The sequence below is a fragment of the Somniosus microcephalus genome, chromosome 18 (assembly GCF_052327205.1).
Source record: "Somniosus microcephalus isolate GS21.2 chromosome 18, FLI_Smic_1.0, whole genome shotgun sequence".
Lineage (NCBI taxonomy): Eukaryota > Metazoa > Chordata > Chondrichthyes > Squaliformes > Somniosidae > Somniosus > Somniosus microcephalus.
Window position 1 is genome coordinate 64659921 of NC_141004.1, and position 20623 is coordinate 64680543.

At 48.2% G+C, this 20623-nt stretch overlaps 1 protein-coding gene across 3 annotated transcripts in view; it reads left to right on the forward strand.

The window, feature by feature from the left end:
* LOC147105331 (F-actin-monooxygenase MICAL3-like) overlaps positions 1-20623 on the forward strand; it is a 161750-nt gene that overhangs the window by 79976 nt on the left and 61151 nt on the right. For all 3 annotated transcript variants that reach the window (XM_086011594.1, XM_086011596.1, XM_086011595.1), the window contains exons 6-16: positions 431-532; positions 3143-3298; positions 5060-5160; positions 7000-7257; positions 8527-8642; positions 11683-11809; positions 12309-12387; positions 14442-14589; positions 17086-17276; positions 17392-17501; positions 20264-20320. In XM_086011594.1, the coding sequence (XP_085867720.1) occupies positions 431-532; positions 3143-3298; positions 5060-5160; positions 7000-7257; positions 8527-8642; positions 11683-11809; positions 12309-12387; positions 14442-14589; positions 17086-17276; positions 17392-17501; positions 20264-20320 (1445 nt within the window). The remainder of the gene's footprint in view (positions 1-430; positions 533-3142; positions 3299-5059; positions 5161-6999; positions 7258-8526; positions 8643-11682; positions 11810-12308; positions 12388-14441; positions 14590-17085; positions 17277-17391; positions 17502-20263; positions 20321-20623) is intronic.

The following is a 20623-nucleotide window of genomic DNA, read 5'->3' on the forward strand; positions in this document are numbered from 1 at the left end:
CACAGCCTTGTGTTCATTGTCTGCACTGGATCCTGCATAACCCACAGCCTTGTGTTCATTGTCTGCACTGGATCCCGCATAACCCACAGCCTTGTGTTCATTGTCTACTCGATTCTGCATAACCCACAGCCTTGTGTTCATTGTCTGCACTGGATCCCGCATAACCTACAGCCTTGTGTTCATTATCTGCACTGGATCCTGCATAACCCACAGCCTTGTGTTCATTGTCTACTCGATTCTGCATAACCCACAGCCTTGTTCACTGTCTACTCGATTCTGCATAACCCACAGCCCTTGTGTTCACTGTCTACTCGATTCTGCATAACCCACAGTCTTGTGTTCACTGTCTACTCGATTCTGCATAACCCACAGCCCTTGTGTGCTCGTTGTACAGTGGTTCTGGTGTAATTCTCTGCCTCTTGTTTTACAGGGATCGGATGGCGAGCTGATCTTCTCCCAGCTGGTCACCCAGCATCCGCGTATGAGTTTGACGTGTTTGTATCTGCTGGTGGAGGCAGTTACGTCCCTGAAGGTAAGAAATAAAGTGCAGGAACAGGGCTCAGAAGGCGTAATAGGATTTGTCATTTTACTTTACAATAAAACAAAATTAAAATGTTTACTTTAATATAAAATGGTACATCTCGCACACATTATCTGTTTATCACAAATATGATACAAGAGCCAGATTGCCCGTAATCATTGAGTTACCTGAGCAAACACACTTGCATTTCTATAGCGCCTTTCATAACCTCAGGGCTTCCCAAAGCGCTTTACAGCTAATGAAGTACTTTTGAAGTGTAGTCACTGCTGTAATGTAGGAAACAAGGGCACTAACTTCACTCAGGAGCCAGAATATCTGCAATTTACACTTAAAAAAAAGAAAGTTAGGATCGAGAGCTGCACTCTGTGTTTACGCAACAGTAATTGACAATAACCTGGAGCTTACGATTGTCGTTAATGTAACAGTTTAAAGCAAATGGGTTAACGAGGCACCAGAATAATGCCGACTGGAATATCTATAGTTTGGATACTCAAAACAGAACAGCTACTCTTTAGCAGTAGAATAGGCTCCTTAGAAAACTGTGCCATCCAACTTACCATGTGCAATGCCAAGGGAAATCTGCCGGTATATCTAAATTAGAGTCACTCAAACAAAGGGGATGATTTTGCCAATGGGGAGCTTTTGGAGGCGGGACTCCCACTTGTCGGGTTTCAGTCCTGCCTCCATCAACTTCTGGCCAACCCACGCTATTGTCCCCCGATTGATCTTGTTGAGCCTGCCCAGCGGGCTTAGCAGGCCAATTAAGGGAAAGCCGGTTGCAGAGAATGTCAACGTATGACGTTTCATCTGTCAAAATTTTATGTCAGATGAATTGTCATCGTGTGACAGCTCTGTGAAGCTGCCAAACACTAACATTCTCCGTAGTTTGATGAGGTCTTGAATTCAAAACGTCATCAAACCTCTTTTGCAGAATTGAGATGGTTGTTGCATTGGAGAATGCAACGGCCATCTGTCATCTCCAACGCGGAGGTGCGAGACTCTCCGCATTCACACCGACTGAAGCCTGCAGGAAGAAACAAAGGTAAGTACACTTTTTCTAACACTTTGCACATACCTCAGATACTCATCTCTCCACACTTGCACTCATCACTCACCTTCACAGCGCACTTTTGGACCCCTCCGACCCCTGCAGACCCACTACTCGCCTCGCTGACCCTGGCGGCATTCAGAGCCTTCGGGAAGCCCGCACTTGAGAGGGCAAAAAGGGGATAATCCTATTATCTGCCTGTTAACTACCTGTTAACAGGCAGTTAATTGGCTTTAATCCCTTCCCGCCTCCAAGGAGACGGGACCCGGCGCGGGACGGCTACCCGCCTCCTGGCAAGATGGCACGGAGGCGGGTTGGGGGCGGGATTGGCACCCGCCCCCAAATTCTGCCAATTTCCTGGCAGTCCTGCCTCCAAACCCGCCTCCCCAGGGCTGTCAAAATCACCCCCAAAGTTGCTTAGAAACAGGAAAAAACAAATGGGACTGCAGGTGTTCTGTGAGAATCTGCTGCAGCAATGGTGTGAGGCAACTATAGCGAGGTTGCTCGATAGGAAATGACACACATAAACCATCCCTCTCACCATAACCAAGAAAAGAACACTCGGTCAGCCTCGCAAAGTAAGAAGCACCTTTCCTATTGGTCGAGCATATTGGCATTGGAAGTTAGTGGGTAAATGCATTCTGCTCGCTCGTTGAGCCTTGTGAAGAAGGAAGTGTGAGCAGGCAAGTGCAGAACATGCATGAAAATATGAAACGTAGAGAGAAGAATGGTGCTGGGGGATGGTAATATGCCTTATTAGAACTAGAGCATGGTGTGACTGGAGGTTGATGTAGAATCATAGAATGGTTACAGCACAGAAGGAGGCCATTCGGCCCGTCGAGCCCGTGCCAGCTCTCTGCAAGAGCACTTCAGCCAGTCCCACTCCCCCACCCTTTCCCCGTAGCCCTGAAATTTTTTTTCCTTCAGGTACTTATCCAACTCCCTTTTGAAAGCCACGATTGAATCTACACTTTACAGCCAATGAAGTACTTTCAAATTGTAGTCACCGTTGTTATGTAGGAAATGCAGCAGCCAAATTGTGCTCAGCAAGATCCCACAGGCAGCAATGTGATAATGACCAGATAATCTGTTTCAGTGATGTTGGTTGAGGGATAAATATTGGCCAGGGCACCGGGGAGAACTCCCCTGTTCTTCTTCGAATAGTGACATGGGATCTTTTACATCCACCCGAGAGGGCAGACGGGGCCTCGGTTTACCGTCTCATTCGAAAGACGGCACCTCTGGCAGTGCAGCACTCCCCCAGCACTGCACTGTGTCAGCCTAGCTTTTGTGCTCAAGTATCTGGAGTGGAGCTTGAAGTTCTGACTCAGAGGCGAGAGTGCTGCCAACTGAGCCCCGGCTGGCATGGGTGCTCCCCGGTCTGAATGGTTTCATACCATAGTGGTGGTGCTTTTACCCACTGAGGGGAGGCCAACAACAGCAGCATCGTTATTTATGGTCACCTGAACTTTATTATCATGGGGCCTCAATAAAGGGAGCCGGGCTGTCTTAACATCTGCCAACTCAGCGAGCTCTGTGTGTGAAACTTACAGGATTCAAGAAAAAGGCGATGAGAGGAAAGCTGGCGATTGGAATCACGGCCAATTTTGTTAACCACAACAGCACAGCAGAGGCCAAAGTTGAAGAAATTAGCGGAGTCGCCTACCTCTACAACCAGAAATTCTTCCAACAGCTTCACAAGGACACAGGTCAGGAGCGTACACCCCGATAAAGGCTGCACTTTCTCTCTACCTGCCTGCTAATGGTACTGGGAGTTAAACCTGATGCTGTGCTGACTGTATCGAGGTACCAGGTCTGGGTACTCGCCTTGGAGGGGGTGCAGCGCAGATTCAGCAGAGTGATACCGGGGCTGAAAGGGTTAAATTATGAGGACATGTTGCATAGACTGGGCTTGTATTCCCTCGAGTATAGAAGATTAAGGGATGATCTAATTGTGGTGTTTAAGATGATTAAAGAATTTGAAAGGGTGGATAGAGAGAAACTATTTCCTCTGGTGGAGGAGCCCAGAACAAGGAGGCATAACAATAAAATTAAAGCTAAGGGTGATGTCAGGGAGCACTTCTTCATAGAAAGGATAGTGGGAATATGGAATTCACTCCCCCAAGGAGATGTTGATCTGGGGGGTCAATTGAAAATTTCCGAACTAAGATTGATAGATTTTTGTAAGGTGAGGGTATTAAGCGATTAGGGCGGGTCGCTGGAGTTGAGATAAAGATCAGCTATGATTTAATTGAATAGCAGAACAGGCTCAAGGAGCTGAATAGCCGATTCCTGTTCCTATGTTCCTACGGTGCATCTCAGATCAGTCATAGAGCTTCTCTCAGAGATCTCTATTGCCCAGTAAAACACTTGCCTCAACTCAACCTGCTACACCTCCATCACAGGCTTCCTTCATACGGCACCGCCGTGACATCTCCATTTCCCCACTCATGTTCTCCGTTGCAGCAGCCTTCTGGAGTCAGTTTCTGCAGCTGGTTCCAATCAGTGCTAATTCAGACAGTCTTGTGCTGTCGATTTATAGCCACTGGGTTGAAGCTGTGTGATCCCATCTGACTGGAGAGGAGAGAACTATTTCCTATTGCTTAAACACTACCCTGGTTGGGTTTGAACCTATGTGAAAATGCAAGTAGCACCATCCCCCAACCACAAGAACCCTCACTCCTCCCCCCAATCACCACCCCCCTCCCCCGCCCCAACCACCACCCCCCTCCCCCGCCCCAACCACCACCACCCCCCCCGCCCCAACCACTCCCCTCCCCCCGCCCCAACCACCCCCTCCCCCCCACCCCGACCAACCCCCCTCCCCCCCACCCCGACCAACCCCCCTCCCCAACCACCCCCCTCCCCCCCGCCCCAACCACCCCCCTCCCCCCCGCCCCAACCACCCCCCTCCCCCCAACCACCGCCCCCTCCCCCCCCACCGCCCCCTCCCCTCCCCTAACCACCGCCCCCTCCCCTCCCCACCGCCCCCTCCCCTCCCCTAACCACCACCCCCTCCCCTAACCACCACCCCCCCTTCCTGCCCAACCATCACATTGGGACTAAGTGCCTGAGTTTGGGGTTTATGATAAAAATGATTTGTAATTGGCCCCTTCTCCGCCCACTCCAGTTTTGCTGTAATCTACAGCGGTTGATTCTATGGTCGAGGGGGAGAGGGGGCTGACTGTCTCCCAGCCGTCCCCTAGTGTAGCTCCTCAGAAAGCCGCTCCCTCTGGGAAGTGCCTGGCCTCCACTTGGAGGCTGTCTCATGACGGCACATGGAAACTCTCAGTGTGAAAGCTGAGAGCGTGAACCTGCACCAATGTACTCTACTGAGAACGTGCTAAACAGCAGTGGCCTCTTAAAACTTAACTAAATTCAGATCGAAATGTGTGATCATTTCAAACGTGCCCCCATGCACTGTGAGGGGCTTTTAAATTACCGACTTTAATCTTGTGTTTGCTAAGCAGGCATTGACTTGGAAAACATCGTCTACTACAAGGATGACACTCACTATTTTGTGATGACTGCAAAAAAGCAGAGCCTGCTGAAGTATGGAGTCATTGATCAGGTAAAGCCTGTTTATTTTTCTTGTGTATGTGTTGTCTATTGAGGGACTCTACATATAATCTGCTATAAAACATGGGAACAAGTCACCGAGAGATATAGTGGGGGTGAGGTTGGTCTCAGGCCGCCCATTTTACACCCCGCTCGATTTTTGACTTTGTTGAAGTCAATCTGCCGAATTGCTAGTGCCTATTTTCTGCCACCCCCTGAGACCAATGTCACCCCCCCTTGTCCATTGATGGTGCTGCCTGATCCTGGGGTACATGCAGTAGTCCTCTGCACCGATGTTCCCTTTAGGCTGCGCCGCGCTCTGCAGCTCCCGCGCAGCCGGCTCACCGACTTTTAAATAGGAAAAACCGCCCATGCGCGGTATTTTGAATGGGCCGCGCAGTCCCCTTAAAGGGGCCGCTCACCCGGAAAAAAAAAAATGAAAGGGAACGTTGCTCTGCACCTGCCTCAAGTGGCTTTTCTTCATGGGTCAGCCTTGGCACTGAGTGATGTCGAGCTATTTGACTGCAGGGGACATGTCAGCCCATACCCAATTTTGTCCTCACCTGATGTTAACCTGTATTCTGTCCAGCGGATCAGGAGCAGCAATCATGGCTGATTTCCCTCCCCCTAACTCAGGGATGCGGAGGCCAGTTAGGTAAGGAGCACCCCTACTGATACTTTAAGTTGCCTTCATTACAGCTGAGCAGGGTATCTAGATGGAGTCGATCACATCTTCGAGGTCCACCATCTGGATTTGCTGACTGTCCCTTTCAGTAGAAAGAAAGACTTGCATTTATATAGCGCCTTTCACACCCTCAGGACATCCTAAAGCTCTTTACAGCCAATGAAGTACTTTATAAGTGTCATCACTTTTGTAATTTAGGAAACGCGGCAGCCAATTTGTGGACAGCAAGCTCCCAAAAACAGCAATGTGATAATGACCAGATAATCTGTTTTAGTGATGTTGATTGAGGGATAAATATTGGCCAGGACACCGGGGAGAACTCCCCTGCTCTTCTTCAAAATAGTGCCATGGGATCTTTTATGTCCACCTGAGAGAGCAGACGGGGCCTCGGTTCAGCGTCTTATCTGAAAGATGGTATCTCCGACAGTGCAGCGCTCCCTCAGTACTGCACTGGTGTGACAGCCAATAATTTTGTGCTTAGAAACACAAGACAGTGATGAGCAGAGATAGAACTAGGAGAATAAAATTAAGCCTGAAAAATCAACATGGAGTAATTAGTACAGAACCCCTAGGTAACATTCTTTTAGTATTTATTTCATTTCCCCCCACGTTGCCCCCCTCCCCCACTGCTCCCCCCCCCCCCCCAACCCTAACCCTCTCTCTTGAGATCTTCTGGTACAAAACTGTGTTCATTGCCCAAATAAGTCAGAAAGTAACCCATTTTCCCAGTCCTCTGCAACTGTGGCTTATAAGGAGTTGTCAGAGTGCGGTCCTGCATGATCCTGACCACTCTCCAGAGAAACTCCACTCACCATCTCACCTTGATGGCACAGCTGAGTTTGGGATCTTGGCATGTGGTGAATCACCGACTGGTATTGGCCCACATCCACTGATTTATTAGCTTGGTGCAGATCCCAGGATTTACTCGCAGCATTAAAGGGGAAGTTTACGGAGTTGAGTAGTGTTCTAAGAAGATATTTGTGGTGTCTGCCGTCCTCCTCGGTGGTGTCTGCAGCCCTCTATTCTGTGCCATGATGCCATTGGTGATTACCCACTGAGCCATCAGGAGCAGCTCCAGATAGTCTCCCTGCACAACATTTATCAAAATTTGATAGTTCAGCAGAATACTAGTCCCTGAAAAATCCCAAATCTGTCTTGCCTCGACAGGACAGGCTAGACGCAGATACCCTGCTGTCTGAGCAGAATGTCAGTTCTGAATCTCTCCTGCGCTACGCTCGCGAGGCTGCAAATTTCTGCACAAAGTACCAGCTGCCAAATTTGGAATTTGCCACGAATCACCGCGGAGAGCCGGACGTGGCCTTGTTCGATTTCACCTGCATGTACAGGTCAGAGAACGCTGCTCTGGTGAAGGAGCGGCACGGGCGCCGGTTGCTGGTCGCCCTGGCGGGAGACTGCCTGGTGGAGGTGAGTGTTTGCTGCTTACAGAAAGGTGCCTTCTTCAAAACTGGGAATTAGTCTCGTGGCCCACCTCTGCACCCTTTCCCAAGCCTCAATATCACCCACCATGTCAGGAGACCAAAACTGCACACTGTATGCTAACTGGAGTACTGTGTCCAATTCTGGGCACCACACTTTAGGAAGGATGTGAAGGCCTTCGAGAGGGTGCAGAAAATATTTACGAGAATGGTTCCAGGGATGAGGGACTTCAGTTACGTGGATAGACTGGAGAAGCTAGGCTTGTTCTCCTTAGAGCAGAGAAGATTGAGAGGAGATTTGATCGAGGTGTTCAAAATCATGATGGGTCTGGATAGAGAGAAACTGTTCCCATTGGCAGAAGGGTCGAGAACCAGAGGACACAGATTTAAGGTGATTGGCAAAAGAACCAAAGGCGACGTTAAGAAAAAACTTTTTTACGCAGCGAGTGGTTAAGATATGGAATGCACTGCCTGAAAGGGTGGTGGAGGCAGACTCAATCACAACTTTCAAAAGGGAGTTGGATAAGTATCTGAAAGCAAAACATTTACGGGGAAAGGGCGGGGGAGTGGGACTTGCTGAGGTGATCTTGCAGAGAGCCGGCACGGGCTCGACGGGCCGAATGGCCTTCTTCCGTGCTGTAACCATTCTATGATTCTATGAACTGAGGCCTGACCGAGGTCTTGCTCAAGGACAAAATAGTATGCTTTGTCTTATAGTCAGTTGTCCTATAAATACACCCCAATGCCCAAATGCACACCTGCCCCACAAGAAAACTTGAAAAATAAATGTCTTCTGGCCCAGGATCTGGCTCCCGACAGGTTTTGCCTGATGGGGGAGTCAACACTGTCCCATCACCCGCCCCCACCCCGCTCAGGCCTCAGGTTGATATTGTAAAACGGGTCCTCATGATGTCAACAGACCTGATCTGCATATTTAAAACAGGACCCCGCTTCCTTCCTGCTCGCCTGTTCAAATGAGCAGGTTAATATGGGGACACAGCGGGAGGAAGCGGGATCGGGGAGGCTAAGTGACTCCTATTATTTTAACCCCAGCCCGGCTTCCAACAAGTGGGGGCAGTTAAAATCGGGGCCAAGATTGCTACCAACTCACCTAAGCTGACAATAGCACCTTCTAAGCCTCGTTCCAGGCCGCCTTGTAGTGTGCCATTTACATGTTACATGTGATATGTTATGCGCAGGATTTGCTGTATGTAAATGAATGAATTTCCACTTGTTCCCACAACTGTGTTATTTTCAGCCCTTCTGGCCGTTAGGGACTGGAATTGCACGTGGATTCCTCGCGGCGTTTGACACTGCGTGGATAGTGCGGAAATGGTATATGGGGATTGGCCCTGTGGAGCTTCTGGCGGAGAGGTAAGACTGAAACGTGTTTGGATACATTGGCCCTGAACTTGCAGTCGGCGGCGTAGCTAAGGGGTACATGGCCGACATCCGTATTACCCGGTCCGAACCCCCCCTTCGAGAACTTGCGTTGTTTCGCTGCGAAGCTATGCACAGCGTAGTGGCCCACGGATCCCAGGAGTTGTGCATAAGCCTACCTAGGGCGGTGCTCCTTTCACTTCCTGACTCTTACCCAATCAGGAAACGGAGGAGATTGCTATTGTTTGTGGCTGTAGCTGTTCCCAGTTTTTGTGCAGCATTCACTTGTAAAGACCCACCATAAAGAGAATGTTATCGGTATTTAAATATTTAACTTTACACAAAACAAAAGCAAAACAAAACTGGAAACTATGAAGGGATTATTAAAATAAAGCTATGTGAACAGCGACAGATTTATACCACGTTGGATTCATAATTTTATATCCCGATGAATATTTCATATAACGTACAGCATTAGTATAATGGAAAACGTGTCCGTTAAAAAAATCGCTAAAAGACAAAAGGAATGATGAGCGAACGCGCCAAGGGGAAGGTCATTCAGAGTCAGTATTAGAGTCATAGGGGGAGAAATTCGGTGGAGGCCCAAACGGGGCGCCAAGCTCGCCTGGGCGCCGGAATTAGCGCTGCGATCGGAGCAGTTGCGACCGCCGGAAATTCAGCTTGAACGCCCCAAGAGGGACACGGGGCAAGGCTTGAGGCACTCCGCGTCCCTCTTAGGGCGCTGAAACGGAATATCACAGCGCAACATGCTGCAGCGCTACACGCTGTGGCACGGCGTGCTGCGGTACTGCAGGCCTTCCTCCCATTCTTAAGGGGGAGGGGCCTGCACCAGCGCGATCGGAGATCGCGAGTGCCGGCAAAAGAGCCCGGCACCGAGGAGAAGTGCCGGGCTCTCGGGAAACAGCCGGCACTGCCGTGGGGGAGATCAGGAGGCCGGGGACGGAGGTGCTGGCAGGCGGCCGCCGAAAAAACGGCCGCCCCGCACCTCCACCTTAATTTGCGCCACTCCCGCCACAGGTAGGCCCTGTGAACCGGGCGCGATTTGCGGCCAGAGTAGCGGAGGCGGTCGCAAACAAATATCGCGATCGGTAGCGGGGCACTGCGCACACCGATGACGTCATCGGTGGTGGCGCAGCGCAACAGGCTAACGCTGCCATTAGCGCCCCAGCTAAATATCGCGGGAGGCGTGGCCAGTGGCGCTAAAGCCACTGAGTGCCCTCTTTAGGCGCTAACTGGTGGCGCAGCCCACCGAATTTCTAGGCCATAGAGTTATACAGCACAGAAAGAGGCCCTTCGGCCCAATGTGTCTGCGCCGGCCATCAAGCCCTGTCTATTCTAATCCCATTTTCCAGCACTTGGTCCGTAGCCTTGTATGCTATGGCGTTTCAAGTGCTCATCCAAATGCTGCTTGAATGTTGTGGGGGTTCCTGCCTCTACCACCCTTTCAGGCAGTGAGTTCCAGATTCCAACCACCCTCTGGGTGAAAAAGTTTTTCCTCAAATCCCCTCTAAACCTCCTGATTCCTTATTGTTCAAATATAGGGCAACATCATTAAAAAAAGGTGAACGAAAGAAGATCAAGACACAGGACATCCGAAAGTGCTCTACAGACAATCAAAGAACTTTTGAAGTGCAATCACTGCTGTTATGTAGGCAAATACAGCAACCACATTGAACCCAGTAAACAGCAAATGAGATGAATAGCCAATCAGTGGTGTACAAGCCTCTGGCCTGCGTGATCCTGCTGAAAGGAGGAGGTTCATGCAGACGAGTAGTGCTCATGGTTGACAAATCAAGGGAGGCTAGAGCGAGAAAAGAACCTGAATAAACAGCATTGCCAACACTTCCGATTTATTGCGAGTCTGGTCATTTGGGGGAATTTTTTTTACTGAAAAACGTTGCTTTTCACATGTTTAAATTTCCCATTTGAAATGTGAGCATTTAAAAAACTTCCCTAAACAGCAGGATTTTTGAGTAGAGTTTGAGCAGAGCAAATCGTGAGTGTCGGCAACACTGAGGAAATGAGACTGCCTCATGGCTGCCTGCATTAGCCCATCAAGCTTTCGTGATTAAGGGGGAGAAATTCGTTATAGCCCCATTTGGGGCGCTAACTTTTAAAAGTTGAGAAATGTTTCTCAACTTTAAAAAAATTCGGTTTTGCGCTCCAGGAAGGAAGTGGAGCGCTAGGTCAAAAGCTCCATTTCATTCCTGGAGCACAACTGGCAGCAGGCGGGGCGGTAGGTGTGCAGCGCTGCCGCGTTGAAAGGCTCCTTCCCTCCCTTAAAGGGAAGGGCCATCGCCGCAGGCTCTGCCAGTGCAAAACTTACCTGGTCCCCAACGGCAGCCGCGATCCGGCCCAATGCACTGCAGCAGAGTGCCGGGTTGGTCGATGGCGGGCGACGGAAAAAAAAACCACAAACTGCATTTCAGATTTTCTTTTCACCTACCTCAGCCACCTCCCCTTTTAAGTCTTGCCCCCCGAAGCACCCGGCCTCCCGTTCAATGCCTCCTGCAGCTGTTGGTGTCATCACCCGACAATGCTGCAAGGGGCAGAAATGAATTTCGGGTCCAGGGCGCTACCGGGGCGATGTGCAACCGGATGACGTCACGATCTCCGGGCGCAGGAGATCGTGGCGCTTGGGGTTACTGCCGCCACAAACCACCAGGTTAATTTTGTGGGTGGCGGTAACATCGCCGCACCCAGGCGGTAAGTCCTTGGCGCCCCGTTATCGCCCCCCCAGAGGTGCTGAGAGGAGGCACTAAGGCACCGAATTTCTAGCCCTATGACTTGATAAGAAATGGTTATTGGGTCTGTCAAGCCCAGTCCTTCCACAACTACAGTTGACTGTATTGTGGTCAGTACCTCAATCTATTTAATCTCATGAGGTTTTGTCTAGCTTTTCAAAGATAATCAAGCAAAGTTAATCTCACATCCTCCATTATTCAGCTTGTTGAATTCAGCGACTGTCCTATCCTCCTTCCAATTGTTTTCTTATTGAATGTTCTTCTCTCAGGGAGAGTATCTATCAGCTGCTGTCTCAGACCACTCCTGGAAACACAAACAAGAACATTAGTCAGTACAGCATTGACCCGCTCACTCGATATCCCAACCTCAACCTCCGCTACTTCAAACCTAACCAGGTACGTGCTTATCGACATGCTGCCAGAAAGCTCATCACTATTAAAGGTGTTAGTAATGGGACAGGATATGTCTTCTGCCTGACTGTAAGTTTAAATATAAATATTGGAAGTATCTACATGTGGAGGGTTGCTCATGACCCCAGCCCTGACTAGTGATTGCCTGATGATGCACATAAGATCAGGAGTAGGTCACTCGGCTCATCGATCCTCCACCACCATTCTGTCTGCCGTGGCTGCTCATTATTTGCTAATCCGAATTCCCCCCGCGTTTTCTCCGCATCCTTCAATACCCTTACTTCCCAAGTAACCATCGATTTCCCTTTGAAACACCTCAGTTGATGATTATTCTACCTCCAGAACCTTCTGCTTCATGCACATTCTCACAACCCGGTGTGAAGGCAGATTTTCTGGAGTTGTTTTTAACCTGTTCCATTTCTAATTTAGTTATGTAACAGCCAGAGACTCGGGACTACCTTTATCCTGTCTCTTTTTACTTAAGGTGCAGCATCTGTACGATGTAGGAGGAATCACTGACACAGAGGAGACCAGCCAGACAAAGGGGAAAATGCTCCGAAATGGTAAGACACTGAAGGACAAAGAGTCTCTGATGGAACTATTCAAAGCAGCCTTTGAATTCCTCAAGTCTTTTTAAAAATCTTATGCTATTTTATTTTATCACCAATTTGCTCCCATGTCTCCTGATGGTGCCAACACTTGGCTGGGGCACTGGGCAGGCACCCTCTGGTACATGGCCCAAGTTACCATTATTCATGTCTGAGCCTTGACCGTGAATGTCGGCGTGTCACTCCGTAGTAAGGGGCACCCACCGCCGAGCCCAGTCCTGTGCTCGTTCTCCAGTGATGGTCACTGGATAGTATCTAGGAGTAGGTAGCCTGGCTGATTTCCTCTGTATAAATGCAATGAACCTGTCAACAGAGCTGGCACAACATCGGCCGAACTCCTGGATTTATGGGTGATATTGAGGCTTTTGGAAAGGGTGCAGAGGAGGGCCACTAGACTAATTCCCAGTTTAAAGCATCTTAGTTATCAAGATAGGCTAAAAGAGTTGGGGCTCTACACTTTAGAGAAACATAGACTTAGTGGGGATTTGATTGAGGTTTCTAAGATGATGAAGGAAATAGATTGTGTTCCAGTTGACAGTTTGTCCCAATTAAATAGGACCAGGGGTCACAAATTTAAGTTGTATAAGACCAGATCTCGGTTAGATGTCAGGAGGTGATTCTTTTCCCAGAGAATAGTGGGCCTCTGGAATAGGCTGCCGTCTCGCGCGGTGGATGCTGATTCGCTGAATTCCTTCAAGCGAGAGCTGGACCCGTTTCTGGCTGGGGCAGAGATCACCTCTTACAGAAGGTGGGTACTGCAGGGAATTCGGGGTTAGCGTGATTTCCTGGACTAGTTTCAATCGCCTAGATGGGTCAGAGAGGAATTTCCCAGATTTTTTTCCCCCCAAATTGGCCTGGATTTTTTATCTGGTTTCTCGCCTCTCAGGAGATCTCATGGTTTCGGTGGGGTGAAGAGTATAAATCGGGATAAACAAGGTATCGCAATTGTGTGGGACAGGCTTGATGGACCAGAGGGTCTTTGCCTGTCTGTCATTGTTCGTATGTTTGTATGTTATTCTTTTCAGTTCTGCCACGGTGCTTGCTTCATACTGTACGTACCGTTTCCCCAGTGAGAAACAGCCAGACTCAACAGTCCAAGTTCAGTGCTTGGTCTGTGCTGAGTTAGCTGACCTCTGCCAGGACAGCAGTAGAAGCACTGCGTTCATCCTCATTACTTCTGGGACTCGGCAGGGTGTGTTTGTACGAGTGTACGGGGATTGAGATTGGTCTTGGGCGGTAGCACAAAGCAGGTGATTGTGAGTCAGCAGCCTGCTTCCACTCTGCCTGATTTTCTATCCATTTGACTTCGGTATAAATTGGGCTCCAATTCGTTATTGCCCGTTTTGCACTGCCACACACAATGAATTTCACCCCCTATGTGTGTATGCATGCACATACGTGTGAGCATGTCTGTCCATGTGCACCTCTATGTATTTGTGTGTATATGTGTATACTAATGTGAGTATGCATTTATGAAGCATTTTCAATAAAATTGTGAAGCATTTACAATGCATTTATCTACCAAGCCATTAAGGGAGCAGCACTCAGTGAAAAGATGAAAAAACAAAGCATTTACAGGAAACTTTGTTATATCCGGCACCGACGGGACCGAGCTGTTGCCGATCTATCAAAACTGCCGGACATACCAGTGTTAATGTTGAAGCATACGGAGGTTTTCATCTCCGTATCTGACAACAAACACTGTTGCTTAGCAACAGCTTCTAAACAGTCAGCCCGTACCTTGGAAGCGTCTCTGTAGCTTAGCAACAGCTTCAGAGAGACTTTCCAGAGCCTGACTGTTGGAAAAAAAAGCCACGAGAAGAAAAAAAAACCTAACAAAACGGCTCCTGATTTCTGCCGGTAGATCGAGGTTTCCGGACATACAACCTCCGGATAAACCAAAGTCTCCTGTATGTTGAACATAATTCTTTGTAAGTTGTAAAGATACCCATCCTGTTCTCATTCACCCAGCCTCTTTAACTAACCTTGCGCATTGCCCCTTCTTGCAGATTCAGTTGTGGGGTATGAAGATCTCCTGAGCTGGTGCAAACAGCACACAGAAGGGTACAAGAACGTAAAGGTGGTTGACCTAACAACATCCTGGAAGAACGGCCTGGCATTGTGTGCACTCATTCACCAATTTCGCCCAGACCTTATGTGAGTTCCAACAATTTAATAATATATCTTGTATTTCTAACCTATTTAAGATTGTCTGCTCTTGATGGTGTGACGGATTGATGCTCCAATAAACTGTGCGGCCAGCAAACCATGTCGCCAGCACTCCTGGTGTCCTAGCCAACATTTATTCCTCAACCAACACCACTAAAACAGATTATCTGATCATTGATCTGTTTATGGGATCTTGCTGTGCACAGGTTGGCTGATCTGTCAGCCTACATTACCTCAGTGACTGCACTTCAAAAGTACTGTATGGTTGTAAGGCAATTTGGGATCCCCTCAGGTCGTGAAAGGCAATGGAACTTCTTTCTTTCCTCTGTGTGTACCTGTGGGTATTGGTGTTCCTAGCTACCTGTGACTGCCTCCTACCCTATAACAAAAGCAAAATGCTGCGGTTGCTGGAAATCTGAAATAAAAACAGATGCTGCCTGACCTGCTGAGTATTTCCAGCATTTTCTGTTTATATTTCTACCCTATGATCTGTCTCGACTGGGATCCTGTTTTTGAGATTTACAAAGAAAAGAAAGAGCGTTCATTTATATAGCACCTTTCAGGACATCCCAACGCGTTTTACAGCCAATGAATTGCTTTTGAAGTGTGGTCACTGTTGTTGTGTAGGCAGACACATCAGCCAATTAGTGCACAGCAAACTGTAATGGCTGAATGAATGACCAATTAATCTATATTTGGTGGTGTTGGGTGAGGGAGGAATTGGGAGCACTCCCTAGAGAAGATCTTCCTGTTCCAGCACCGGGTACTATTGGATCGCCCGGGCGCATTGGGCACAGAAAAGTTGGGCAGGCTCCTTTATGTGTGTGGGGCGGGTTCCTCCTGGCTCCATTTTCCTGTATTTGCAGGGCCCTGCCAATCCAATCTTCATATAGTGCCAAGGGATCTTTAACACAATGGTGCAGGCAGAAAGGGCCTTAGCTTAGCATCTGATCTGAAAGATGGCACCTCTGACAATGCAGCACTCCCTCAGTACTGCGCTGAAGTCTTGGCCTAGATTATGTACTCAAGTCTCTGGAGTGGGGCTTGAACCCACAACCTTCTGACTCGGAGGTAAAAGTGCTACAAACTGAATCAGGCTGACACCAGTATAGTACTGTAGATGGAGCTTGGTGTCTAGCCTGGTCTATACCTGACCTGCACATATTGGGTTGCCAACTCTGGTTGGACTGTATTCCAAGAGGTCTCATCACTTGACTTCCCACCTCCAACCACCCCGCCCTCACATTCCCATCATTGGTCGCCCGATATTTCAATCGGTCACTAATGGCGACTACAATATCCATGATCCTCTGTGCTCCAGAAACCGCTCTATCCATCTTGTGGTCTTATCGGAGTGCGCATGTGCTAAGGCCGCATTGCATCCTGGGTGTATTGCACCCCTGCTGTTTATTGTGAGACCGGCCGGCGTGAAACAGGAGTTGAAAATGTCCACATGATTGCTCACAGGAGTGTCTGGGTGATTCAACTTTAATTCCAGGAGACTCCAGGATAATCAGGGATAGTTGGCAACACTAGCCACGTCGGTATTCCTTTTTCGGCTGAGCCACAGAGCAGGGGGCCTAAGAGCTTCCCTAAAGTGAAGGAGGGAAATGCGGCAGAGAGAATCTGCCAATCTCAGATACTTACCAGAGGCCGGTTACATGCTAATACTGGCAGAGGCGTTTGAATAGGCTGCTTAGCCACCCACTTGGCAGGTAGACGGGACTACTGAAGGGAGGGGTGGTGAAATAAAGAATAGATTTGCCTTCCAAAGCTAGGCTTTATTAACTTTAAAATCTGCAGCACATCTTTCCACATCCAGTCCCAACCAAAGCTGGAAAAGAACTGAATTTAAGGTGGCCACCACACAGCATGTGACATCAACTACCAATGAGATTACAACATATATCCCAAGGCAGTTAACAAACAACCAATCACAATACTTTTACTAAACAAGGAATAATCACCACAGGTGGGCAGCCTAAAAGGGAGGGGATATAAATGTTCTGGGTGACTGCGATCTGGTGCTCCCAGTAGAGACCAGAGCTTGCAGAGAGCACAGGTCAAGAAATCACAGGCCACAGGCACATAATATGCAAACATGTGCTTCCTACGAGTGAGACTCCCTGCTGGGAGCACCAGATCACACAATTATTTAATAATGGGGGAGGGGAAAATGGGCCAGGACACCGGGGATAACTCCTCTACTCTTCCTCGAAATAGTGCCATGGGATATTTTATGTCCACCTGAGAGAGCAGACGGGGCCTCGGTTTAACATCTTATCTGAAAGACGGCACCTCCGACAGTGCAGCACTCCCTCAGCACTGCACTGGAGTGTCAGCCTAGCTTTATGTACTCAAGTCCCTGGAGTGGGACTTGAACCCACAGACTTCTGACTCGGTGGCAAGTGTGTTACCAACTGAGCCATGGGTGACACTGAATGAAATATTAGTCTTGCACTGAACTCTCTCCCATCTCTCCAGTAATTTTGAGGGTTTGAAAGAAGAATCTGTGGCTGAAAACAACCAACTGGCCTTCAACGTCGCAGAAAAGGAGTTTGGAATCCCACCAATAATGACCGGGAGAGAAATGGCGGCTGTCGCCAGTCCTGATCAGCTCAGTATGTTCATGTACCTGACCCAGTTCACCGAGTTCTTCAAGGCGCTATCCCCAGGTGGGTTTCATGCTGATGTGCGAGAGTTTGAGGAGTCCCCTTATCTCAGAATAATCCTGAATTACACTGCAGGTGGACAGGTTGCTTATAAAATCTCTGCTTTTCTTTCGCTCAGATCTCCAAGATGTCAACAAAAAGAAGATAATGACTCTGTCGTCGGCCAAATCGGCCCTATTGTTCCTTAATAAACTCCGGAAAAATGTGGCCAACAAACGAAGCTCACTGGTAACGTTAAAAAAAAGTTAATTTTGGGGGGCTTTTGAGGCCTCGTGACTGCCAGGGGTCTTGAGTTTAACACCGGTTATCAGGCAAGCGTTCTTAACTATACAATTGAACCCTGGTTTTCCGATTCTCGCTGGTGGCAGGTATGGATTGGTACATCCTGCTGCCCTCGACCTTGCACGCTCGATTTACATTGCACCAAATTTTCCTTTGGGAAGGAGGCATGGGCTGGCCAGGGTGCAGAGCTTTCACGGAGTATTAAGCAACCTCCTTGCTCCTCTGGCTCACAACATGTTTCAAGTAAGCACGAGACTTCGTAGTGGAGTATACGGAACAGACTTTATTGATGCACAGAAAGATGATCGGCCTTTATCTGTATACAGAGAGTGACTTTACCGGCTTCTGTATCTTTCAAGTACACTCTGACAAATTGTTGAAACCCATGCTCCTTTATACACCATATTTTCACTATATCAAAGGAAAATGTCAAAATGACGTATCTATTTCCCAAATGCTTTGAAAACAGACGACCTATGAAAACAGTTTGCAGTTGTTTACCTCAGAACCACTTCCCTTAAACAAGATTTCCTTTACCTGCTGTTATCTTTAGCAAAAGGACTCGCTACCCCTGTTTTATTACCCAAAACTAAACCATTCATGGGTGCCGTCATTACTAACACTTATTCCCTTGCACAAGCACTTTACATCTCAGAAAACAAGTAATGCCTTCTCCTCACGACACTTCAAAGTCATCCTGTTTATATCGGAAAATCTGACAATTAATTCCTTTTACGACACTTCAATGTCATCCTGTCTATTTCTTGGAAAGCCAGGAAAACCTGTTGCTTTAAGATACAAAGAAGTTTGATTGTTAACCCTTAACTCCCCAAGATGTCCAACATGCATCTCTCCAGGATGTCTAACACTGGGTAGTAGGGTTCGCTTGAGTACAGAGTCTTGTAGATGGCACCCATGTGGCTGGGGCTCTTTATATCAACCCAATGGCCTACATGAACAGCAAAGACTTGCACTCAGTCACTGTTCAGGTGGTATCTGAAACGCTATTATACACATCAGTGGCCTTTTCCGAGGAAGCAGCCATGATGCGTCCGTTGCCCGGCATCCAACGGTGCCCAAATTATATGAAGGAGAAGAAACACTGGGTGGGTGGCTCTTAGGAGGTGAGGGTTGTCCTCTGCGTACATGGTTACTGAACCCATGGAGATGTCCCGAAGAGCAGGAGGGCACCGCAGCCTGGGCACTTGGGTATTTTTTTGCTGCTCCTCAGCTGCCACCTCCACCTTCAAGAAAAATGCACCCTGCAGCTCGAACACAAATGAAAAAGTGAGTGCGAATGGACAATGGTTGTGCACGGTGTTTCAAATGGGAACGCCAAGGGGGGGTGCAATGACTTGTGGCAAGATACAAGTGAACTCTTTCATCATCTGAAGGCAGGTAATGAGGGACCTGGGCAACTGCATTGACTCAGGCTGCAAACTCCCTCCATGCAATTTTCACCTGTACTTTTATAGGGGGAGGTGGGAAGAGGGGTGACCTTCAGTCCCGCCTCCTGTAGCAGCACTTTGCAGCGTCAAAGGGAGCAACGCTGCCCACATGCCTCCGACAGACCGTCGTGAACCATTAGTTCCAGCCCCACCCACCACAACTTTCCCTTTCTAAGGGTGAACTACAGCCCCTTAAAAGTTGCTGCTTCTCCTGGATTTTCCTAGTCTAGTCTGCTGCTGGCCCAGGTCTCTGGGAAACTTGACTTGAGCCAGTAGCTTCTTCGGGTTAGAGGCAGGGTCTACCATCGGAAGACTTGGCACAGCCTGTCCTTGGAGACGCTGGCATAGGCAATCCTGCACATTTTAGCCATTATCAGAAAATTGGGCTTTGCGCTGGGAATTCCAATTGCGTTAAGAGTGTACACAGGCATAGCGGCCTGGATGGAGCCTCTCTTGTTTATTCGTGTTCCACTGAATTTTTCAATAACCATAACCACCGTTATAGAAGAAGATACTAGTACCTTTAATGCGGTCTTTTTGTTTTCATCTGGCCCCATTTTACTGTGACATCACGAGTAGGGTATTCTACCCACAATCCCTTTTGGTGTCATTTTAGTGAAGGTTTATGATGTCATTAGAGGAATCGAAACATAAAATGGAACGACGGAGGCACAGAGAGTGCACAACAACAACAACAATTTGCATTATATAGCACCTTTAATGTAGTGAAATGTCCCAAGGCGCTTCACGTGAGCGTTATCAGACAGAGATTTGACACCAAGCCACATAAGGAGATATTAGGACAGGTAACCAAAAGCTAGGTGACGGAGGTAGGTTTTAAGGAGAGAGAGAGATAGAGAGGTGGAGAGGTTTAGGGAGGAATTCCAGAACTTGGGTGCTAGGCAGTTCAAAGCACAGCCGCCAATACAGGGGAGAAAGGAATTAGGGGTACAAAAGATTTGTGTCTCTCTTTATTACACAGCAATTCAGCTGAGCACATCTTCACCCCATCTGTGTGAGCGGATGCAAATCCACGTCAGAAATGGAAGGGGTTAGAGAGAGACTCACTCGTTGCTGGAGGGTATTTATCCCATCTGAGTGCCAAAAGGGGTACAGTCCATGTGACCCACTTCTTTGCAGCCGGGAACTACCAGCTCTCTTCCCAAACCCGGATATCTCATGTTATCAAAGGCACAGTAAAGGAGGTCAGGTGACTTTTTCAGAATACCAAGATTTCTGATATTCTGATTTGTATTCCAGGAAATGAAAGATTTTGAGGGTGAGTCTGAGGCAAAGCGACAGAAGGACAGTTCTGCTGTGAGTTATTTCTTATCGGAGTAGCATTTACTTCCGAATATCAAAATCTAGTAAACATGTCAAACGACAGTGTTATGCAATAAGTAAATGGATTAAAATCTCACGCAGCGATATTAGTAATGGCCATGTTAATACTTTACAATTCCTTTTCCACTATCTAGAAAGGGAGCACTTACATTTATATAGCGCCTTTCATGCCCCAAAGTGGTTCACAACCAAAGGATTATCTTTGAAGTAGAGTCACCTGTTGCTTTTTAGGCAAATGGAGCCACCAATTCGCACAGAGCAAGGTCCCTCAACCAG